Source organism: Dendrobates tinctorius, unplaced genomic scaffold, assembly GCF_039654945.1.
Source record: "Dendrobates tinctorius isolate UK_male_01 unplaced genomic scaffold, ASM3965494v1 ptg000098l, whole genome shotgun sequence".
In the NCBI taxonomy this organism is placed as follows: Eukaryota; Metazoa; Chordata; class Amphibia; order Anura; family Dendrobatidae; genus Dendrobates; species Dendrobates tinctorius.
Genome location: NW_027361766.1, coordinates 16,893,648 through 16,918,931, shown reverse-complemented (window position 1 = coordinate 16,918,931; position 25,284 = coordinate 16,893,648). Strand labels below are relative to the sequence as shown.

The 25,284-nt window shown below is 44.3% G+C and overlaps 2 protein-coding genes across 6 annotated transcripts in view; one reads left to right on the top strand and one right to left on the bottom strand.

Moving 5' to 3' along the window:
• The window catches only part of TRAF3IP3 (TRAF3 interacting protein 3), a 159,773-nt gene extending 139,662 nt beyond the window's left edge, over positions 1–20,111 (top strand). For 4 of the 5 annotated variants that reach the window (XM_073587133.1, XM_073587134.1, XM_073587130.1 and 1 more), the window contains 2 exons: positions 4,427–4,555; positions 19,807–20,111. In XM_073587133.1, the coding sequence (XP_073443234.1) occupies positions 4,427–4,555; positions 19,807–19,902 (225 nt within the window). In that variant the 3' untranslated portion in view covers positions 19,903–20,111. The remainder of the gene's footprint in view (positions 1–4,426; positions 4,556–19,806) is intronic. The other variant, XM_073587135.1, reaches the window with a different exon arrangement.
• A 1,894-nt stretch (positions 20,112–22,005) lies between these two features.
• Positions 22,006–25,022, bottom strand: CUNH1orf74 (chromosome unknown C1orf74 homolog). The gene has a single exon (XM_073587136.1). It carries the CDS (start codon positions 24,447–24,449, stop codon positions 23,673–23,675), a length of 777 nt encoding a protein of 258 aa, XP_073443237.1. The 5' UTR covers positions 24,450–25,022; the 3' UTR covers positions 22,006–23,672.
• Between the last annotated feature and the right edge of the window lie 262 nt (positions 25,023–25,284).

Below are 25,284 nucleotides of genomic sequence, written 5' to 3'. Positions count from 1 at the left end.
TGTTATCCTATGGGATTTACATTCTGCTGTGCAAATGCTGCGGATTTTTAACTGCGGAAAAGCTGTGGTTTTGAATCTGCAGAAAGAATTGACATGTCACTTCTTTTCTGCGGATTCTGCTGTGGTTTACCATCTTCTCCATTGTAGAGATGATAAACCGCAGGGAAAACCGCAGGCCAATCCGCAGGGAAAACCGCAGGTAATTTTACCTGCGGTTTTACCTGCGGTTCTGCAGATAAAAAATCCGCAGACCAATCCTGAGCGTTTGCAGTACTTAGCCTTATGGATGCCTGATTTGAGGCACAACCAAAATCCTTCTTTTTGCTAGGCTTACAAAACTGGGAATACCGATGTAAAAAGTGTGTTGACATCAGTGGAGAGTATGTGGAATAAATGTAAAGTTTCATCTAAATATCTTATTTCTTTCTGGGTAAAGCCAAAGATTTATCAGCAGCCCCTTTTATAAACTTTTGACTTTGCAGTATGTAATAAAAATGCCTTTAAACATTCTCTGTCTGTCTTATTCTGGCATTTGGCAAATATTAATAATTATAGTAATCCTAATTGACCTAAAATGGGAAAGGTTTATTTTGATTTCATGTCAGATATTGAGAAAAACATGCATATATGTCTTTTTATATACGTAGTGTATGTAAACTTCTGGTTTCAACTATACAGTACATGATTTAAGAAACACTGATAATGCTGTATTATATATCACTTAGACATTGGAGACTCTACTGTTTACATCACATAGGAGACATCAAGACTGCTTTACCCATAACATAAATACACTGAGGCTGCTTTATATATATCACATAGAAGATAGTGAGACTAGTGTATACATCACATAGAATACAGTGACAATGCTGTATATAGTTCACTAAGGAAATACTGAGACTTCCGTATATACATCACATAGGAAACACTGAGACTGCTGTATATGCATCTCAAAAGCCAGTGTTCAGAACACGCTAAGTCTGCCTACAAAGAATTCCCTGGCACTGGCCAATGTTGCATGTAATCCAGCATTGCATGTGCCTTGGCATTCATTAGTGAACCACTGTGCATAACAATAAAAGTCAACTGGAAAAACAGGGTTGAGGGGCCAACGGAATCTGCCTGAAAGCCGGAATAAGTGACATCACAGTCTGCAAATGGCCCATGGGGGAGGGTTCCGCACCCAAACACTATGTAGAGATGAAAAGGAGGAGGAGAGGAGCAAACTGAGTAAACAGGCAGAGGATGACACAGAAATATGGTGCTGAGCTTTCTAATATATCTTTTACATTGCACCAGAGTTTGATCACATCCAGACTTCTCAGAACTGCTGTGTAAAATCCTCCGTGCTGCAGCTTGGCTATATGTACTAAAACAGAAAGAGAGTCAGAAATCCCTCTCTGTGTGCTGCCTTGGGTATGGAAGAGATAACAGCAGCTTGTCTACTCCCTTCAGTTTAGAGTAGATTGTAAATTAAGAATCATAGAATGGTGTAGTTGGAAGGGACCTCCAGGGTCATCGTGTCCCACCCCCTGCTCAATGCAGGTTTCACTAAACCATCCCAGACAGATGCCTCTGTTGGAAGACTTCCATTGAAGTAGAACTCACCACCTATTGTGGGAGCCTGTTCCACTCATTGATCACCCTGTCAAAAAGTTTTGTCTAATATCTAATCTGTATCTTCTCCGTTTCAGTTTCTTTCCATTGCTTCTGCTATTTCAATGTGCAAATGAGAATAAGGATGATCTCTCTACACTGTGACAGCCCTTCAAATATTTGTAGACAGCTATTAAGTCTCCTCATAGCCTTCTCTTTTGCAAGCTAAGCATTCTCAGATCCTTTAACCGTTCCTCGTAGGACATAATTTGCAGTCCACTCACCATCCTGGTCGCTCTTCTCTGTACTTACTCCAGTTTTTCAATGTCTTTTTTAAAATGTGCCCAGAACTGGACACAGTATTCCAGAGGAGGCCTGACCAAGGAGAAATAGAGGGGATAATTACTTCACGTGATCTAGACTCTATGCTTCTCGTAATACAGTCATATGTAAAAGTTTGGGCACCCCTATTAATGTTAACCTTTTTTCTTTATAACAATTTTGGTTTTTGCAACAGGTATTTCAGTTTCATATATCTAATAACTGATGGACTCAGTTATATTTCTGGATTCAAATGAGGTTTATTGTACTAACAGAAAATGTGCAATCTGCATTTAAACAAAATTTGACCGGTGCAAAAGTATGGGCACCCTTATCATTTTCTTGATTTGAACACTCCTAACTACTCTTTACTGACTTTCTGAAGCACTAAATTGGTTTTGTAACCTCATTGAGCTTTGAACTTCATAGCCAGGTGTATCAAATCATGAGAAAAGGTATTTAAAGTGGCCACTTGCAAGTAGTTCTCCTATTTGATTCTCCTATGAAGAGTGGCATCATGGGCTCCTCAAAACAACTCTCAAATGATCTGAAAACCAAGATTATTCAACATAGCTTTTCAGGGGGAAGGATACAAAAAGTTGTCTCAGAGATTTAACCTGTCAGTTTCCACTGTGAGGAACATAGTAAGGAAATGGAAGAACACAGGTACAGTTCTTGTGAAGCCCAGAAGTGGCAGGCCAAGAAAAATATCAGAAAGGCGGAGAAGAATGGTGAGAACAGTCAAGGACAATCCACAGACCACCTCCGAAGACCTGCAGCATCATCTTGCTGCAGATGGTGTCACTGTGCATCGGTCAACAATACAGCGCACTTTGCACAAGGAGAAGCTGTATGGGAGAGTGATGCGAAAGAAGCCGTTTCTGCAAGCACGCCACAAACAGTCGCCTGAGGTATGCAAAAGCACATTTGGACAAGCCAGTTACATTTTGGAAGAAGGTCCTGTGGACTGATGAAACAAAGATTGAGTTGTTTGGTCATACAAAAAGGCGTCAGGCATGGAGGCTAAAAAACACAGCATTCCAAGAAAAACACTTGCTACCCACAGTAAAATTTGGTGGAGGTTCCATCATGCTTTGGGGCTGTGTGGCCAATGCCGGCACCGGGAATCTTGTTAAAGTTGAGGATCGCATGGATTCAACTCAGTATAGCAGATTCTTGACAATAATGTGCAAGAATCAGTGACGAAGTTAAAGTTACGCAGGGGATGGATATTTCAGCAAGACAATGATCCAAAACACCGCTCCAAATCTACTCAGGCATTCATGCAGAGGAACAATTACAATGTTCTGGAATGGCCATCCCAGTCCCCAGACCTGAATATCATTGAACATCTGTGGGATGATTTGAAGCGGGCTGTCCATGCTCGGCGACCATCAAACTTTAACTGAACTGGAATTGTTTTGTAAACAGGAATGGTCACAAATACCTTCATCCAGGATCCAGGAACTCATTAATAGCTACAGGAAGTGACTAGAGACTGTTATTTTTGCAAAAGGAGGATCTATGAAATATTAATGTCAGTTTTATGTTGAGGTGTCCATACTTTTGCACCAGTCAAATTTTGTTTAAATGCAGATTGCACATTTTCTGTTAGTACAATAAACCTCATTTGAATCCAGAAATATAACTGAGTCCATCAGTTATTAGATATATGAAACTGAAATAGCTGTTGTAAAAACCAAAATTGTTGTAAAGAAAAAAGGTTAACATTAATAGGGGTGCCCAAACTTTAACATATGACTGTACATACTAATCATGTATCGGCTCACACAAGAACCCTTTATAAATTGTAACTGTACTTTAAAGTAATCTTTCAAATTTACCTGTCATGTGGATGCACATTCAACTGAAAAGTATTGCAGACATCAGTGGCCCCCAGGATAGGGTCGTTATCATTGTGGGAGACATGGACCCTGTGGGCCACATGAGACAGGCTCAGGGGCCACATATGGCCTGCATGTTTGAGACCCTTGATCTAAGCGAATCTAATGACAAAAAATAACTGCATCACTAGAACTATATAAAAGGCACAGTAGAGACGAAGCGCAGAGCAGTACGAAACGGCCATCTCCTACATGCTCCCGCTGTATCTTCGCTGCCATATTTTTTATACTACAGAAAGATACAAGATACTTATGGTGAGTGCCGGTTTTTCTTTCTTCCTTATTTATTAACTGGACTATCTTTTTTTCATTCCAAGCACCACCTGTTGTCATCTTTGCACAGTTCACAGTGTTATTTGTTGCACGTCTGGTTACATTTGTGCCATTCAGAAGTTGCCCACTTTTAGCCTTTATAGAAATAAGAACCATTTTAATACTGGTGGTTCGATTCATAAAACTCCTAGTCGGGCTTGCAAAAAATCCATATGCATGATGCAAAAACAGACCCATTTTGATGCATAAACAGATTTTAATCTCAGAAAAGTCTTCAAGAGATCTGCCTTTTGTGAATATACTGTTATTCATGTTTCTGTTCTGTTTCCCAGTGTGCAGGCCTGAAGGCAGAACTCGAACTAATCACTGATGAATATCAGTCTTGTCAGAGAAAACTGAAGCAGTGTCGAGAAGCGCTCAAGGGACTATCCAGACAAAAACCAAAGGTACATTTATTACAGGTGGGTAAACAGGTCAACTCAATCTATTATAAAGATTTAGCTCCTGTCCTGTGGCGTCAGGAAAGCTGATCCTATTGGCTTTGGATACATGGCTCTTATGGACAAGGTATAGACTTGGTTGATATGCAGTGCTAATTCTCTGCCATAAAACAGCAACAATTTTTAGCACATGTGGATGAAGTTTTCAAAATGACATGTCCTGGAAACTTTCCACACAGAAATCAGAGAAAAAGAAGCTGTGCACTGTTAGGAAAGTATATTTTTTAAGAAAAGGGACCCAATATATCCCAATATCCTCTTTGTGAAGCAGAATGAAAAAAAAAAACAGCAGGTGAATTGGTTTTATTTATTTTTACGCCATTCCTCGTGCGGTATAAGTGATTAGGCGACTTTATTCTTCGGATGGGTGCGATTACTGCGATACCAGATTCATATAGTTTTTTTCATGTTTGACTGCTGTCACACACTAAAAGACGCTTTTATTGCAAAAAAAAAATTTTTGCATTGCCACATTTTGAGAGCTATAATTTTTCTATATTTGTGCCGACAGGTTCATGTGAGGGATTGTTTTTTTGTGGGATGAGTTGAGGTTTTTGTTGGTACCATTTTCTGTTACATAGCTTTTTTTATCATTTCCTATTCCGATTTTTGAGAGGCAGAATGAACAAAACCAACAGCTCAGAGATAATTTTTTTTCAAGATTTTTTTATGCCGTTCATTGTTTGGTGCAATTGATAAGGCAGCTTTATTCTTCCGGTCAGTACAATTACAGCGATACTGCATTAACAACCAGAGGTATTTCAGTTTTTTCGTTTTCATTTTTTGCTCTCCTTTTTCCCAGAACCATAACTTTTTTCCCGTCAAAATGGCCATGTGAGGGCTTGTTTTCTGCAGGACAAGTTGTACTTTTGAACGACACCATTGGTTTTAACATATCGTGTACTGGAAAATGGGAAACAAATTCCAAGTGCGGAGAAATTGCAAAGAAAATTGCCATTCAACAATTTTTTTTTTTTACAATGTTCATTAAATGCTAAAACTGACCTACCATTATGATTCTCCAGGTCATTACGAGTTTATAGACACCAAACATGTCTAGGTTCTTAGGTTCTTTTTTATTTAAGTGGTGAAAAAAATCCAAAATTTGGTTAAAAAAAATGGAGCCATTGATACCATTTTATTGATACCATTTTGGTGTAGATACGATCTTTTGATCGCCCGTATTGCATTTTATTGCAATGTAGTGGCGACCAAAAAAACTTAATTCTGACATTTTTAATTTATTTTGATTGTGCGATTCTGAACACAGCGATCCCAAATATGTGTATGTTTGATTTTTTTATTGCTTTATTTTGAATGGGGTGAAAGGGGGGTGATTTAAACTTTTATATTTTTTTAACCCCTTCATGACCCAGGCTATTTTGACCTTAATGACCTGGCCATTTTTTGCAATTCTGACCAGTGTCCCTTTATGAGGTAATAACTCAGGAACGCTTCAACGCATCCTAGCGATTCTGAGACTGTTTTTTCATGACATATTGGGCTTCATGTTAGTGGTAACTTTAGGTCGATAATTTTTGTATTTATTTGTGAAAAAATGGAAATTTGGCGAAAATTTTGAAAATTTCACAATTTTCAAATTTTGAATTTTTATTCTGTTAAACCAGAGAGCTATGTGACACAAAATAGTTACTAAATAACATTTCCAACATGTCTACTTTACATCAGCACAATTTTAGAAACAATTTTTTTTTTTTGTTAGGAAGTTATAAGGGTTAAAAGTTGATCAGCGAATTCTCATTTTTACAACAAAATTTGCAAAACCATTTATTTTAGGGACCACCTCACATTTGAGGTCACTTTGAGGGGTCTATATGGCAGAAAATACCCAAAAGTGACACCATTCTAAAAACTGCACCACTCAAGCTACTCAAAACTACATTCAAGAAGATTATTAACCCTTCAAGTGCTTCACAGGAACTAAAGCAACGTGGAAGGAAAAAATGGACATTTTAATTTTTCCAACAAAAATTTTCTTTTATCATCAATTTTTTCACTTTCACGTGGGTAACAGGATAAAATGGATCATAAAATTTGTTGGGCAATTTCTCCTGAGTACATCGATACCTCATATGTGGTCATAAACAACTGTTTGGGCGCATGGCAAGGCTCAGAAGGGAAGGAGCGCCACTTGACTTTTTGAATGGAAAATATGCTGGAATATTTAGCGGTTGCCATGTCGCGTTTGGAGAGCCCCTGTGCGCCTAAACATTGCAGCTCCCCCACAAATTACCCCATTTTGGAAATTAGACCCCCCAAGGAACTTATCTAGATGCATAATGAGCAATTTGAACCCCCAGGTACTTCACAAATTGATCCGTAAAAAAAAGTACTTTTTTTCACAAAAATTTTCTTTTAACCTCAGTTTTTTCATTTTCACATGGGCAACAGGATAGAATGGATCCTAAAATTTTTTGGGCAATTTCTCCTGAGTACACCGATACCTCATATGTGGTCATAAATCACTGTTTGGGCGCACGGCAGGGCCCGGAAGGGAAGGAGCGCCATTTGACTTTTTGAATGGGAAATTAGCTCCAATCGTTAGCGGACACCATGTCGTGTTTGGAGAGCCCCTGTGTGCCTAAACTTTGGAGCTCCCCCACAAATGACCCCATTTTGGAAACTAGACCCCCTAATGAGCTTATCTAGATGTGTGGTAAGCACTCTGAACCCCCAAGTGCTTCACAGAAGCAAAATAAAAAATGAAAATAAAAAATATTTTTTTTTCCCTCAAAAAATGATTTTTAGCCCACTATTTTTTATTTTTACAAGGGTAATAAGATAAATTGGACCCCAAAAGTTATTGTCCAGTTTGTCCTGAGTACGCCGGTACCCCGTAAGTGGGGGGGACCACTGTTTGGGCACACGTTGGGGCTCGGAAAGGAAGTAGTGATGTTTTGAAATGTCGACTTGATGGACTGGTCTATGGGCGTCATGTTACATTTGCAGAGCCCGTGATGTACCTAAACAGTGGAAACCACCCACAAATGACCCCATTTTGGAAACTAGACCCCCTAAGGAGCTTATCTAGATGTGTGGTGAGCACTCTGAACCCCCAAGTGCTTCACAGAAGTTTATAACACAGAACCGTGAAAATTATAAATATATTTTTTTCCCTCAAAAAATGATTCTTAGCCCACTATTTCTTATTTTTACAAGGGTAATAAGATAAATTGGACCCCAAAAGTTGTTGTCCAGTTTGTCCTGAGTACGCTGGTACCCCATATGTGGGGGGGACCACTGTTTGGGCATACGTTGGGGCTCGGAAGGGAAGTAGTGACGTTTTGAAATGTCAACTTGATGGAATGGTCTGCGGGAATCATGTTACATTTGCAGAGCCCCTGATGTACCTAAAGAGTGGAAACCCCCACAAGTGACCCCATTTTGGAAACTAGACTACCCAAGGAACTAATCTAGATGTGTGGTGAGCACGTTGAAACCCCAAGTGCTTCATAGAAGTGTATAGCGCAGAACCGTGAAAATAAAAAATATTTTTTTTCCCTCAAAAAATGATTTTTAGCCCACTATTTTTTATTTTCACAAGGGTAATAAGATAAATTGGACCCCAAAAGTTGTTGTCCAGTTTGTCCTGAGTACGCTGGTACCCCATATGTGGGGGGGTCCACTGTTTGGGCACACGTTTGGGCTCGGAAGGGAAGTAGTGACGTTTTGAAATGTCGACTTGATGGAATGGTCTGTGGGCGTCATGTTACGTTTGCAGAGCCCCTGATGTACCTAAACAGTGGAAACCCCCCACAAGTGACCCCATTTTGGAAACTAGACCACCCAAGGAACTAATGTTGATGTGTGGTGAGCACGTTGAACCCCCAAGTGCTTCACAGAAGTTTATAACGCAGAGCCGTGAAAATAAAAAATAATTTTTTCTCCACAAAAATTATTTTTTTTAGCCCCCAATTTTTAATCTTTCCAAGGGTAACAGGAGAAATTAGACCCCCAAAGTTGTTGTGCAATTTTTCCTGAGTACACTGATACCCCATATGTGGGGGTAAACCACTGTTTGGGCACACGTCGGGGGTTGGAATGGAGGCAGCACTGTTCGACTTTTTCAACGCAAAATTGGCTGGAATAAATGGTCGCGCCATGTCGTGTTTGGAGACCCCCTGATGTGCCTAAACAGTGGAAACCCCTCAATTCTATCTCCAACCCTAACCCCAACACACCCCTAACCCTAATCCCAACCCTAATCATAACCCCAACACACCCCTAACCCTAATGGGGGTTAACTTAGTGTCTCCAGCCATGTCCGATGCTATTTCAGGATCGGCCATGGCTGCATTGTAATAGTTCATCAAATTTCATTGATGAAATATTGCTATCGCTCTGATTGGCTGTTTCACTTTCAACAGCCAATCAGAGCGATCGTAGCCATGTGGGGGCTAAGCCACCCCCCCTGTGGTGAAGCACAAAGGGTCCTGTGTGTGCGGGTCGGGTGACCCTTCATTGATCCCGGTCACCCGACTCGCAGGGGGGCTATTTATACCATGACGCCTACGGGGGCGTCATGGGTCGTTTGGGCACTAGTTTTCATGACGCCTACGTAGGCATCATGGGTCGGGAAGGGGTTAATATTAAAAACTTTTTTTACTTTTTGCATGTTTCAATAGTCTCCATAGGAGACTAGAAGCTGCAGTACTTTGATCTTGTCTGCTAATGATGATCAGTTCGCCTGTGTGTTACAGAAATGCTCACTTGCTATGAGCGCAGACCACCGGGCGGGGCTCATAGTAATCTGGCAATGACAATCATAGAGGTCTGCTGGAGACTTATGGTTGTCATGCCGACCCATCTATGACCCGCAATCATGTGACAGGGTCACCGATGTTCGGGATTAGCAACGTATTTCCGGTAAGCACGAGTTAAATGCCACTGTCAGATTGACAGTGGCATTTAACTAGTTAACAGCCGCTGGTGGATCGCAATTCTACCCGTGGCTGTTGCGGGCATATGCCACTGTATAGATCAGCTGGGTGCTGTGGCGTGCACCTGTAATCCTAGCTACTATGGGAGGCTTTGGCTGTTGGATCACTTGAACTTGTCAGTTCTGGTCCATTCTGTGCTATGTGGATCACGGGTAGAGTTGAGCGAAACGGGTCGAAAAATTTCAAAAGTCGCCGACTTTTGGCAAAGTCGGGTTTCATGAAACGAAACCCGACCCTAGTATGAGGTCGGCCTCGAGGTCGGCGACTTATGCGCCAAAGTCACGTTTCAAAAGTTTGTTTTGCGCTCTTTTTCAGCCAATCAGGATCCACGGACACTGTGGGCAACGTGATGACATAGGCAGGGGTCACCACCATCTTTCAGAAGGGCATGCAAGTGATTGGCTTGCTTTGGTGGGCGTCACAGGGGTTATAAAAGGGCGTGCACGCCGACCGCCATCTTACTTCTGCCGATCTTAGCATAGGGAGAGGTTGCTGCTGCTGATTCTGTAGGGAGAGCGTTAGGCAGGGAAGAAGAAAAAAAAACTGCTTCTGCTGCTAGCGATTTTGCCTGTACAACACACCAGTCACTGTGTGTGCAGTGCAAGGGGAGGCTATATTGTGGTGGATCAGCGGTGTTGGTTGTTAGGCTGCCTTCTAAGGCTTCCTGACAGCTGCATTGCTGTTTACCCACTGCTCTGCAAACTGCTTTTTTAAAAGCAATCCCAATTTTTTTTTGTCCTGCTGAGGTACTGAGTGTGCATTTTTTCACACCATACAGCGGTGTACGCTCCTCACACAGTACCGTGTAACGGCTGTTATCACAGCCACAGTGAAGCTATCTGTGTGTCACTCTGTGAGAATAAGTCGAGGACATGTTCCGTTCTTACAGACCTGCACCTACTAGTTTTGAGAAGCTTTCAAACAGTTAAATATATTTGCTGTTTGATCACATTCAAAACTATAGAGAGACAGCGTGTGTCAGTCTGTATACTTAAAAAACACGGAGCTTGACAATTTTACGTACACCGGACAGCCGTGTACATGCACGCTCCTCTCAGTACCGTGTAACGGCTGTTATCACGGCCACAGTGAAGCTATCTGTGTGTCACTGTGGAAGGATAAGTGGAGTGTCATGATCTGACAGTTTTAAATTGCACTGGGTGAACTTTTTTTACTTTGGAAAGTTCCAAGGTGTCTTGACTGTCCCCGGTGGTGGTTAGTGGTATCGCACTTTAGGTTTTTTGTGCACGTAATTATGGATCAGGTGTGACACCCTATAAAGGTGTGCTAGGGGTGTGCAATCACTGCCTGTGATATTGTGAGATTGTGTTCACTCTGAGTTTGAGAGCCTGGTGGAAGGATGGAGCTGGAGAGGAGTCCTGCGCAGCTTAGCCAGGGGGGACGTGTTTCAGCTATGGTGTCTGGACGAAGGGCTGGCATGGCGTGGTGGGGTCGCAGTGATGGTGTCGGCGGGAAGTGTCTGCATGGACTGGTGGAGTGGCGACTATGGAGAGTGGCACTCACCATGTGGGACTTGGCTGCTGAGCTGGACTCAAGCATGCTCGACTTCGTGGCAGAAGCTGGACTCATCTTGGGGACTCTGTTACTAAGCAGCAGCAACTGGTGGTGGACTCTGCTCCAAGGCTGCACTAAGGTGAAGGATCCTGTTATGGTGATGGATCCAGGTGGAGGAGAAGATGCACGCAGGTGGTGGGCTCTGTTGCTAGGAGCGTACGCAACAGAGCAAAGCTAAGTGGTGTTTCCCCTGTATTGTCTTCTTTCCTCATGTGTGTTGTTAGTGCAGTGGTGGGATTAGTCTCCGCACCGACCTATTCCCTAGTGAGGGTTTAGGGTCAGGGTTAGCAAGGGTTTTAAGGTACGCATGCGGCGACAGGTGCGGAGCCTGTATAGGGAACGTAAGGAGTGCAGGGACACTGGCTCAGGGGAGCTTAGGAGGTCTCCACGTCCCCCATTCCCTATCGCAGGGCCCACCATTGTTAAAGTTTCCCAGGTTCCCTTTTTATTATTTAAATTCGCCTTACTGGAGGCGGGGTTTCCAGAATTATTGTATAACGTGTAATACCTAAATTCGCCAGGTGGAGGCGGCGTATCCACCTGCACGTTTTATTATTTAAATGCGCCCCACTGGAGGCGGTGTATCCAGGGTCACGTGTGTTATGGGTTCGCCTTGCGGTAACCGCTGCGTCCAGAGACACGTGACCGTGACATGGAGGACTTGTTCCTTTCTTACAGACCTACACTCTAGGAAGATTCCTATTCTGCCCAATTCTACATACACCTTGGAGTTTGTGATACACTAGCCAATTTCTGCCTGTGACATAGCGCTCTGATATTCAGTGGGCCTCACACAATTCAAAAGTGTCCAGTGTCCACAAGTGTGTGCAGAAATTCAAAATCTCTGTGATCCTGTAGTCACTTTTTTCACACCTGTGCCATCGAGCCTGTGACATAGCGCTCTGATATTCAGTGGGCCTCACACAATCCAAAAGTGTCCAGTGTCCACTAGTGTGTGCAGAAATTCAAAATCTCCCTTATCCTGTAGTCACTTTTTTCACACCTGTGCCATCGAGCCTGTGACATAGCGCTCTGATATTCAGTGGGCCTCACACAATCCAAAAGTGTCCAGTGTCCACTAGTGTGTGCAGAAATTCAAAATCTCTGTGATCCTGTAGTCACTTTTTTCACACCTGTGCCATCGAGACTGTGACATAGCGCTCTGATATTCAGTGGGCCTCACATAATCCAAAAGTGTCCAGTGTCCACTAGTGTGTGCAGAAATTCAAAATCTCCCTTATCCTGTAGTCACTTTTTTCACACCTGTGCCATCGAGCCTGTGACATAGCGCTCTGATATCCAGTGGGCCTCACACAATCCATAAGTGTCCAGTGTCCACAAGTGTGTGCAGAAATTCAAAATCTCTGTGATCCTGTAGTCACTTTTTTCACACCTGTGCCATCGAGCCTGTGACATAGCGCTGTGATATTCAGTGGGCCTCACACAATCCATAAGTGTCCAGTGTCCACTAGTGTGTGCAGAAATTCAAAATCTCCCCTGTCCTATAGACACCTTGTACCTTGTTTTACATTACTATATAGTTTGTTGGATTTTGTCTACATTTCTACAAAAAATGAGGAAGGCTGGTGGAAGAGGCCGTGGAATTGGGTGGGGGTTGGCAGCTGGTAATTATGGTGTTGGTGGTGGATCTGATGGTAGTGGCAAGAGCAAAATAGGACCGAATGCAGGAGGTGTTGAGCCTGCGTCATCGTCTGGCTCCATAAGGCTTCGAAGGCTTAGTTTTCTAGGAGTTGGCAAACCGCTTTTAAAGCCAGAGCATCAGGAAAAAGTTTTGTCTTACATTGCTGACTCAGCCTCCAGCTCTATCGCCTCCTCTTCTGAAGTTGTAAAAAGTAAAAGCACTGAGTCGTCATTGGAGGCTCATGTTCATGAACCACACCTTTCCTTGTGTCCTTCACCCCAACCAAGATTGAAGGATGACGCAGGCCATACTACTGATTACTCCATGGAGCTGTTTTCACATACCATGCCTGGATTATCAAGTGAAATGGTGAATTACCCATGCCAAGATGAATCTGACATGGAGTGCACTGATGCACAGCCGCTGATAGATGATTCTGCTGGTACATTCACTCAGAGCACTACATTGTCCTCGCAGTGTACAGAGCCAGATTCTGACCCTGATGAGACTCAGGTGCCCCTTACCGCACACTATACCACCATACATGGTGACACAGAGGAAGGTGCACATGACATTGAAGAGGAGGTGATGGATGACCCAGTTGTTGACCCAGATTGGCATCCATTGGGGGAAGAGGGTGCTGCTTCCAATAGCTCAGATGAGGAGCATCCACAGCAGACATCGACATCGCAACAGCTGTTATCTGGCAGGCCCGGAGCACTCCAAAGACAGGTTCCAAAAATCAAAAGAGTTGCTGGACAGCTTGTCCAGAGGGTCAAAAGATCACAGCGTGCTAGGCCGCAAAATGTCTGCCAAAGTAGGAAGAGTGCAGTGTGGCACTTTTTTGAACAAAATCCTCATGATCAGGCCAAGGTTATCTGTAAGAAGTGCGCAAAGACCTTTAGCCGAGGGAAAAATCTGAAAAATTTGAATACCAGTTGCATGCTTAGACATTTAACCACCATGCACTTGCAAGCGTGGACACAACACCAAACCTCAAGTGCCACATGTGCAACTGATCACAAAGAAGGTAGTCAGCAACGCTACATTGTTTCCCCCACTGTAAGCCCACCGGTTAGCACAGCAGCAAATGTTGAGGTGTCGTTGCAAGGCCACAGCAGTCAGGGAATCCCACTGTTATATCAACGAAATACTGAATCTAGGCCATCAGAAAGAACACCAACTCCATCACCATCATCAACCCTCTCTCAGTCCGCCCTGTCCACCGCTACTTCCACCATATGCAGCTCTCAAGTCCAGCTCACCCTCCCAGACACTATGAGTAGGTCAAGAAAGTACTCAGTCTCTCATCCGCGTACACTGGGTTTGAACGCCCACATTGCCAAACTAATCTCGTTTGAGATGATGCCCTATCGGTTGGTGGAAAGCGCAGCTTTCCGCAAACTCATGGCCTATGCAGTACCACGCTATGACCTACCCAGTCGCCACTTCTTCTCTCGCAAAGCCATCCCAGCCCTCCACCATCATGTAAAAGACCGCATTGTCCATGCACTCAAGCAGTCAGTGAGTGGAAAGGTGCACCTCACAACTGATGCATGGTCCAGTCGGCATTGCCAGGGCCGTTACGTGTCCATCACTGCGCACTGGGTTAATGTGGTGGATGCAGGGTCCACAGGGGACAGCGGTGGTGGGACAGTGCTGCCTAGCCCACGGTATAGGAAACAGTTGGCTGTAGGCGTTCGACCCTCCTCCTCCTCCAGAAGCGAAAGCTCGTCCACAGAGCGCAGTCGTACGAGCACTCCATCTGCAGCTGCCACTGTTGCACACGAGGTGTCCCCCTATCGAGCAGCTAGTGGAAAGCGTCAGCAGGCTGTGTTGCAGATGATGTGTTTGGGCGACAGACACACCGCCGAGGTGCTGGCCGAGTACTTGAAGCGACAAACTGAGTCATGGCTGGGCAGTGAACATCTTGAGGCAGGCAAGGTAGTTAGTGATAACGGCCATAATTTTGTGGCAGCCATAGCCCTTTCAAAACTCAGCCACATACCTTGCTTGGCTCACACCTTGAACCTGGTGGTGCAGTGCTTCCTCAAAAATTATCCGGAGTTAACAGCCCTGCTCCAGAAGGTGCGAAGACTGTGCGCGCACATCTGCCGGTCGCCTGTACACTCCGTTCGTATGCAGAAGCTGCAGCGATTGCTCCACCTTCCCAACCACCGCCTCATTATCGACATTGCAACAAGGTGGAACTCCACCCTGCACATGGTGGAGCGGCTGTGCGAGCAGAAGCAGGCCATAATGCATTTGTGGGAGGATACACGGCCAGGCACTTTGAGAGCAGACATGGAGTTGACAGGTGTGCAGTGGTCGAAGCTCAAAGACCTCTGTAAAGTCCTTCAGTGTTTTGCGGAATGCACACGGCTGGTAAGCGCAGACGACGCCATCCTAAGCATGAGCATCCCACTTATGCGTCTGCTCATGCAAACTTTGACGCACCTTAAGGAGCAGGTGTCTGCAGCCAATGTTGATGAGGAGGAGGGAATCCTTGATGACATTCAGCCATTGTCTGCTCAGGGACCTCTCCTGGACGAGGTGGAGGAAGAGGAGGAGGAGGATGATGGGGACGATTACTTAGGGGAGGAGGATGCATCTCGTGGGGCAAGTGAAAATGTTGGCGTGGCAAGGTCTGGTACAGGGTTTGTGCGTGACTGGAGGGATGTGGATTTGCCAGAAAGTGCTCCTCCAACCAGCACTCGCAGTGCATCATTGACACCAGGAACATTGGCCCACATGTCAGATTATGCCTTGCAGATCCTAAAAAGGGACCCCCGCATTGCCAAAATGATGAACAATGACGACTACTGGTTGGCCAGCATCCTGGATCCACGCTATAAAGGCAAATTACAAAACATCATGCCACAGGAGAACCTTGACCTAATATTGGCTAATAAACAAGCAACTCTGGTAAATCGGTTGCTTGAGGCATTCCCAGCACACAGCAGCGGTGATGGTTCTCACACGAGCCGTACGGGCCGGGGGCAGCTTGGCAGAGGTGTTCATGGTGCACACAGCAGAAGTGGCGTTGGAGACAGGGGTTTCATGACAATGTTGTGGACTGATTTTTCAAGTACCGCTCACACAACTGGTAATACTGCATCGATGGAACGTGACAGGAGACAGCAGTTGTCAACTATGGTTACAAACTACTTTTCCTCCCATATCGATGTTCTCCCACACAGGTCATTCCCCTTTGACTATTGGGCCGCTAAACTGGACACCTGGCCTGAATTGGCACAATATGCCTTACAGGAGCTCGCTTGCCCAGCTGCAAGTGTGCTATCGGAAAGAGTCTTCAGTGCAGCTGGATCAATCCTGACAGAAAAAAGGACCCGTCTGTCAACCCAAAATGTGGATGATCTAACCTTCATTAAAATGAACATTCATGGGTTTCCAAGGATTTTGTCCCACCTTCCCCTGATGACACATAGGGTGACAGAAAAATGGCTTGCTTTGGTCCACCTCTTCCTGGGACTTGACCTATTTCGCCTTTTGCATCAGCTGAATGTCCAACATCAACATATGCCACTTTCTAAAACTCCCTAACTGTGCTGCCTCCCCCCCCCATGGCCGGGGTCACCACCTAGCGCACGACACCGTGCGAGTGCCGTTGCCCTGGACAGGTGGGTAGGCCGACTCTTGGGCGCAGGCACTGGCACAGGGTCCCTCATAGTGCAATCAAGTGTCTCTGACGGTGGTGGTGCACACCCGCCGTCATACACACCGCCGTACTATGAGGGGCCCAGTGCCAGTACCGACGCCCACGAGTGGGCCCCCCTTGCTTGGGCAGGGCCCCAGCATTTGCAATCTTTACCTCTCCCTGCTCCTCCGCTGTGTAGTCTGGGCCGTCAAATCCATACTGTGCCTGACACCGTCTGAGCCTGCCTCCTGATGTATAGACATATATTTTGAATGTGTACGCTATCCATACATGTTATCCGGGGATACGGTACCCTTTCTCACCTTTGTGCAATCACGTGCAAGCCATACTGGGCCTAACACCGTCTGAGTCTGCCTCCTGATGTATAGACATATATTTTGAATGTGTACGCTATCCATACATGTTATCCGGGGATACGGTATCCTTTCTCACCTTTGTGCAATCACATGCAAGCCATACTGGGCCTAACACCGTCTGAGCCTGCCTCCTGATGTATTGACATATATTTTGAATGTGTACGCTATCCATACATGTTATCCGGGGATACGGTACCCTTTCTCGCCTTTGTGCAATCACGTGTAATCCATACTGGGCGTGAGAACGGCTGGCGAGCTGTTAAGCAAGCTACAGCACCTGTGGTTTGCACACGTAAGTTTTTCATTTTTTCAGGAATGACGGTTAGGCCTAATTCCAGAACTGCGGTTGACCTGCACTTACTGGGAAATCATCGTTCGCGGGTAATAATTGTAATCAGTGATCCCCATCACTAACGTTGTTCAGCGGGTTATCTGCACCCATAAGCGACAAACGCTGGCCTTTTCAGTGTAGCGCACATGCAGCCACGGACATGTAAGGGCATGACACACCAGTTATTGGCCAATCTCATGTGCCAGAGCCTCACGTGTCCCTCTAGTAAGCCGGACTTGGACCGCGGGGCATGACGGAGTCTCGTTCGTTAACGGAATTAAGCTTGCAATGTGTGCATCTTTTCTGTAGCTGGCATGGTTGAGGTTTCCCAGGTGGAGTCGAATTTAACCGTAGGCTCCACTCCTGGTGGTGCCCTTCTGGACATTCCTTTAAGGTTCAGCTTTGCAACCACACTGCCCACGTAAAACAAACACTTTGCCTTCATGAACGCTGTTTGGAGGGTCATGACTCGTGGGAATAACGCCGCCCAATCAGTTAACCTGCTAGAGAGATCCTTTGTTGCTCCCAAGCATGACATCACACTCCCTAGGAGGAAGGTAATGCCACTGTGGCGACCGTACTCCTGGGGGCGACACAAGTGCACTGATGCCCAGCCACTGCTCGATGAATCTGCTGGTACATTGACCCAGACCACTACATTCCCCTCGCACGCTACACGGCCTGAATCTGACCCTGATGAAACTCAGGTTACCCTTCCCATATACAGTTCCATCTTACACGGTGACAAAGAGGAAGCTGCAGATGAAAGTGCAGGTTCGGCCCACCCACCATCAGACACACCACCGTACAATCAGGGGCCCTGTGCCAGTGCTGTCGCCAATGAGTGGGCCCCCCCTGCTTGCTCAGGATCACAGCACTTGCAAGGTTGAAATACTGTGCAGTGAGATGGAAGATGGGGACGACGAGGAGTCCAGACTAGTACAGGGATTCCCTAGCGAGGAGACTTATTTGATTGTTTTGAATGTTGGGACAGCAATTTTTGGGGAGCACTATACTCTGGAGGATAGATGGGGCCCACCATACACTGGAACATTCCAAAGGTGGACATCAGACACTGGAGCAGCATTTACAGGGCCCATTATACACTAGAGCATTAGAAATGGGGCCCATTATGTTTGGAGCATTATTTGGGCCCATAAGACAGTGGAGCTTCATCCATGGTGACCAACATATACTGTTTCAAACATTATATGGGACCAATGATTCTGTATGGAAAAATAGATGGGCCTCATCATGAGATGTAAAAAGTGAAGTATTTTTCATTGTACTATACCGCTATTTCTCTGCCGTATCGGAGCATGATGAGTTGTGGTATGTGTTAAAGGGGCGCTTTTTCGCCCAGGGCATATGAAAACCTGGAGCCAGCCCTACCCCCCCACAACTTTAGCCAAATAACCCCCATTTTTCAGTGTGTAACTTGTATTATGAAGTTAATTAAGGTTGACAAGCTTAAGTAAGAAGAATTGTTGCTTTTGGCATTCAAATGGGCACTGTAGGTGTGTTTCCTGTCCTCCTCTCACTGCCGACTTTTATTCCCCATTGACTTACATTGGGTTTCGTGTTTCGGGACGACCCCGACTTTTCCCTATAATCGGCCGATCTTGCTCGACCCGACTTTTGGAAAGGTCGGGTTTCACGAAACGAAACTCGACCCTAAAAAACCAAAAGTCGCTCAACTCTAATCACGGGTCTTCTCTGTCCTCAGATCAGTATGGTGACTCGGAGCCAGCTGCTTGGAGACATTTTGTATAGATCAGTTGTCATGTGCCCGGAAAGGTGCGGGCTCAGTGCCGGAGCCCGCACCAAACTTAAGGAGTCGAGCATCGGCGTACTATTACACCCAATGTTGGAAAGGGGTTAATATCTTTTATTATGTTTTGGCACTTTTACACAGTAAAAACAATTTTATAGAAAAAAGAATTGTTCTCCTTATTCTGAGAGGTATACCTTTTTTACTTTTCTGCTGATGGAGCTATATGACGGCTTGTTTTTTGCGTGACAAGATGAAAGTTTCAGCGATACTATTTTTATTTATATTCGACTTTTTGATCGTATTTTATTTATTTTGATTACATTTTATTTTTGTTCAGCGATGTGATGAAAAAGCTTAGTTTTTTGCCACTTTTTTATAGTATTCAGTGAAGGAGTTAACAGTTTTATAGGTCAGAACATTCCGGACGTGGCGATATGTGTTCTTTATTTATTTTTACATAAATATATGTATTTATTGGATTCATATTTTTTCTTTATTACATATTTTTTTCAGTTTTTTTTTTTACCTTGTCCCATTATGGGATATCAACTTTCCCTGCCCTTTTGCATTGCAGGGCATTAGATTAGAGTCTCGCACACAGGGAGAAGGCATGTCAGTTTCTGCTCTGAGCAGGAGCTTACAGGCAGTGGCAGTACCAGGATGACCCATCGGCCATATTTCAGCCCAGGGTTTCCATCGAGACCATTGGCACATAACCGCAATCTCGTTGTGCCGATCGGAGCAGAGAGGAAGCCACCTCCCTCTGCTCTGCCTATCGGAGTGCGGCATTAGAGGGGTTAATACGCCTTGTACGGCGGATGTCGTTAAGGCGTAAATTGTTGGATAACCTGAATGACTGACTGAATGACTTATCAGTTTCTTATCTTTCCACAGAGACGCTGCTATTTCTTGATGCCAGTCTTTATTGTGATGTTGGCTGTAGCGATGGCGTTCTTTTTCTCCAGTCACATACAATATTATATGCACTGAAATATTCACCTACCTCAGGTTTATTAGGTAACTCCATTAGTTCATTAATGTTCATGGACAGTTGTTAGTTTTACTATTTTTATTAATGATAAGTAAATGTAAAAGCATCTAAATATTTTTTAGGAAGGAATGTTCGGAATTGTATTTACCTGTGCCTTGTGTAATGTGAACAGAGGTGTATTTGCAACTTAATAAAGTGCCTTATGGAAGACGATTGATCATTATTAGTAAAGTTAGATCACCTTATAATAAAGGAGGTTTTCAAGAAGGACCTTTATTATACATTAAAACTATAAACCAATTTTAGCACAGTACTGTCATGTAAAACTGTCTAGAATCACTACACTCGCGTAGATGTCTGTCTATATATTCAGTTGTGGCACAATAATAATAATAGTAATAATGATGATGAAATCCACACAATGACTTCTACAGAAGGAGAGATGTACCAGAATATTTTAATAATGTGTCTGGATATATTCAGCAAAAATGTACATACAGTGCCTACAAGTAGTATTCAACCCCCTGCAGATTTAGCAGGTTTGATAAGATGCAAATAAGTTAGAGCCTTCAAACTTCACACAAGAGCAGGATTTATTAACAGATGCATAAATCTTACAAACCAAAAAGTTATGTTGCTCAGTTAAATTTTAATAAATTTTAAACATACAAGTGTGGGTCAATTATTATTCAACCCCTAGGTTTAATATTTTGTGGAATAACCCTTGTTTGCAATTACAGCTAATAATCGTCTTTTATAAGACCTGATCAGGCCGGCACAGGTCTCTGGAGTTATCTTGGCCCACTCCTCCATGCAGATCTTCTCCAAGTTATCTAGGTTCTTTGGGTGTCTCATGTGGACTTTAATCGTGAGCTCCTTCCACAAGTTTTCAATTGGGTTAAGGTCAGGAGACTGACTAGGCCACTCCAACACCTTGATTTTTTGCCTCTTGAACCAGGCCTTGGTTTTCTTGGCTGTGTGCTTTGGGTCGTTGTCTTGTTGAAAGATGAAATGACGACCCATTTTAAGATCCTTGATGGAGGAGCGGAGGTTCTTGGCCAAAATCTCCAGTTAGGCCGTGCTATCCATCTTCCCATGGATGCGGACCAGACGGCCAGGCCCCTTGGCTGAGAAACAGCCCCACAGCATGATGCTGCCACCACCATGCTTGACTGTAGGGATGGTATTCTTGGGGTCGTATGCAGTGCCATCCAGTCTCCAAACGTCACGTGTGTGGTTGGCACCAAAGATCTCGATCTTGGTCTCATCAGACCAGAGAACCTTGAACCAGTCTGTCTCAGAGTCCTCCAAGTGATCATGAGCAAACTGTAGACGAGCCTTGACATGACGCTTTGAAAGTAAAGGTACCTTACGGGCTCGTCTGGAACGGAGACCATTGCGGTGGAGTACGTTACTTATGGTATTGACTGAAACCAATGTCCCCACTGCCATGAGATCTTCCCGGAGCTCCTTCCTTGTTGTCCTTGGGTTAGCCTTGACTCTTCGGACAAGCCTGGCCTTGGCACGGGAGGAAACTTTCAAAGGCTGTCCAGGCCGTGGAAGGCTAACAGTAGTTCCATAAGCCTTCCACTTCCGGATGATGCTCCCAACAGTGGAGACAGGTAGGCCCAACTCCTTGGAAAGGGTTTTGTACCCCTTGCCAGCCTTGTGACCTTCCACGATCTTGTCTCTGATGGCCTTGGAATGCTCCTTTGTCTTTCCCATGTTGACCATGTATGAGTGCTGTTCACAAGTTTGGGGAGGGTCTTAAATAGTCAGAAAAGGCTGGAAAAAGAGATAATTAATCCAAACATGTGAAGCTCATTGTTCTTTGTGCCTGAAATACTTCTTAATACTTTAGGGGAACCAAACAGAATTCTGGTGGTTTGAGGGGTTGAATAATAAATGACCCTCTGAATAAACTTTTCACAATTTAAAAAAAAATTAAACAAAGAAATAACATTCTTTTTTGCTGCAGTGCATTTCACACTTCCAGGCTGATCTACAGTCCAAATGTCACAATGCCAAGTTAATTCCGAATGTGTAAAACTGCTAAATCTGCAGGGGGTTGAATACTACTTGTAGGCACTGTATAACCTATATGAAAACCAATACGTTAAAGAAAAAATAATTTACATGGGACAGGGGGACATACTGAAAACCAGGCAAATCATAAAAGGAAGGCCACTTAGCCTACATCACAAATATACATTAAATGCTCACAAAAACAGAAAATATATTAACATCAAATTGACAAGCCAATAAAAGCACAAAGACAATGATTACAAACAGTTTACAAGATGTTAAAAGATGCAAGCGGTGAGAGGAACAGCATGGAACTACTGTTATTAGACAATCAGTACCAGTCAAAATTTGGGACACACCTGTTCATGAATAGAGATAAGCAAATATCTTTGGCTCCCTCCTTACTCGGCAAGCTCTAGCGCTTACCAAAGAAGCTGCAGCGGAAATCCGGATACCTGGAGCGCTCCCGATAATCAGGTGTCCAGCGCCGCAGCTGCATGTGTCACAGCTGTGTGACAGTCACAACACATGCATGAAGAGCCCAACAAATATGGGGAGTGGGGGGATTGTGTGAGGAGGCACTGTAAACATAAAAGGGTCATATGAAAATAAGCAATTTTGCTCTTAATTCATGTATAAAATCTGAATTCGGTAAAGACTGAATTTCACATTACTGATATAGGAGATGGCAGATTTTCTCTTAAAATTCTATTCATAGAGGAGGAAGGAGGAGCTAGAGGGCAGGCAGATATTCCGCTGCAAGTTCCCCTGAAACATAAACTTACAGTTCTCCATAGAGCTTTGTGGGCACCAACTGTCATCCCGTATCTCAGTAATTGAAAAGCCTGTATTCATTGAATAAAGATTTTACTTGTGAATTGAGAATTAATTTTTTTACTGAAGTTTTACTGAAACTTTCCCACAAAAATATATATCAATCTGATCAGTTCCCCCCTGCTCTACAACATCCTGCCTGTAGATCACATAACATTTTCAACATGACAGGTTTCCTCTAAGTTTAAGAACTACAGCTTCTAAGTAATGAGAAACTCAAGCTTTTCTACAAGAGATTTAAAGTCCCCAACACTTAAAGGCCCTTTTACACACAACGATGTCCCAGCGATCCCACCAACGATCCGACATGGATGGGATCGCTGGGACATAGACAGACTCACCAGCGATCAGGACCAGCGAGCAAGCTGATATCTAGGGTAAACAGCGGGTATCCAAGAGCGGCACGGCTCTTAGTTACCCGCTGTTTACCCTAGATACCAGGGTGCAGCGTCGCTGATCGTTGGTCTCCCACTGCCACACGCAGCGATGCGTGCTGGCCAGCGGGAGACCAATGATCAAAAAATGGCCTAGGACGATCCTGCACGATCAGCGATACCCGGTGGGGGGGGGCGCGGTCGCTGATGGATGTCACACACAGCGAGATCGCTGGTGAGTCACAAAATCAGCGATCTGCTAGCGATCTCACTGTGTGTGACTGGGCCCCAAGATAGCTGTTGGCTCAACGATGGTTGAGGCTGGCTGAGCACTCCTGTGTTCTCTATTAGAGAGCAGCTGACAAACATCTGTGGTGGCTTATCTCTTTGAGAACAAAAGGATGAGGAGTCTGAAATCAGACAGTCCGGATCCTTATCTTCCTCAAAAGCATAACATTAGACTGTGGCCCAAGCTGGTTGTTATTGGCATCTTCAGTCAACATGTATGGGGACCTTTAGTCTCTATTGTTGTTTTATCAGAGAGCGACCGCTGGTAGTGTCACAGTTTCCATATTAATTTCAAGGTCTGTAAATTCACATTGTCCATCGAACGTACGCTGCAAACTCTCCGACCAAGCCTGTACGAGCAACTGCAGAGTATGGAATACTGACTCTGGAATAGTGAAAGAATAAATTTGCAGTTTATGGAGACTTATTTTGGAACATGTGATCTCTATAGTGACATGCTTCAGTGGTGTAAAAGACAAACAATTCTCAAAGTTTACGGTAGTGTCAAACCAGTAGACGGCAGGGTAACACAAGAGGAAACCAAATATGGTGCATAGATTCCATGTAGTACAAGGGATGTCTGCTACAGATATGCTTCCTGCTAGTTCACTCTGGTAAGTGGTTAGATGTGTCAGAAGGTCTGAAAGATGGGACTTTATGGTCAGAAGACAATCTTGGGAACACATCCTAGGGTGCTTGAGTGTGGCAGAAACATCGATTACATGTAACTCAGCACTATTTAGAAGCTTCGTCAAGTAAGAGACTGCCCTGGGCACATTAATGATAAGTACAGTTTCTTCTATGCTAAGAATATGTAATGGTCCCAGTATAAAACCGATCTGATGAAGCTCGCTGACATATCTGTGGATCTGCAGGACATCTTCTGTACCCAAGTCATAAAGAAAGCATGGTTTTAGGCCACAATCCACAGCCAGGATTTCAGCAGCAAGCCTCAGAGCAAATGACCTTTTGCATCCTTTAAGATGACGCTTTGCAGTAGAGTGGAGGTCTATGATGAGAGACATCAGAAGATGGATGTTCTTCTTCAGGGTATTTTGGTCTGAAACAATATAATAATCATGGATGATGCAATTATTCAGACATGACACAAAGCCACATTTATATTATCAGTGTTACATCAAAGCAGATCCTTCACCAGCAGATCCTTTACAATGGCATACTTAATAAAAACATATCATAGCCCTAATGAGTAGTGATGGGCGAATCTATGGATGTTCAGGACTGGCGGGTTCGGCCGAACAGCTAAAAAAAAGTTTGGTTCAGGAACCTTGAATCCGTTAGTTGCCACACTGTCATCCACATGACAGCGCAGCAAACACAGGTTCTGATCTGCAGTAAGATTATTACCGCTGGTCAGAGAGCTGCGTTCCTAAGCTGACAGATGACAGCGTGAGCCAGCAGCTGTTGCCGATAGTAACGTTTACTGCCACTCACAGGCGTCGGCTGATGAGAGTGTGGCGGTAAACAGGAGGTGGCTGATGAATACTCACATCAGCGATAGCAGGCATAGGCTAATGTGAGTATTCATCAGCCGGCGCCTGTGCTATAAATAATTTAAAAAATTTACGTGGGTTCGCTTCAGTTTTTGATAACCAGAGCTGACAAAACTGACAGCTGCGGGCTTCAATCCTCAGGTTTCATAGAATCATAGATTCTATGACACTTGAGGATTGAAGCCCGCAGCTGTCAGTTTTGGGCTTCAATCCTCAGGTGTCAACTTTATCATTTCTGGTTATCAAGAATAGAGGGGTCCCCCTGCTGTTTTTTTTTAAATAATTACAAAAAAAGGTGTGGGATCTCCCCATTTTTGACAACCAGTCGAGTTAAAGAGGCTATGAT

What these genes read in the sequence shown, in the direction of transcription:
- CUNH1orf74 (XM_073587136.1), bottom strand. Translation starts at nt 24,449, where the DNA reads ATGTCTCTCATCATAGACCTCCACTCTACTGCAAAGCGTCATCTTAAA.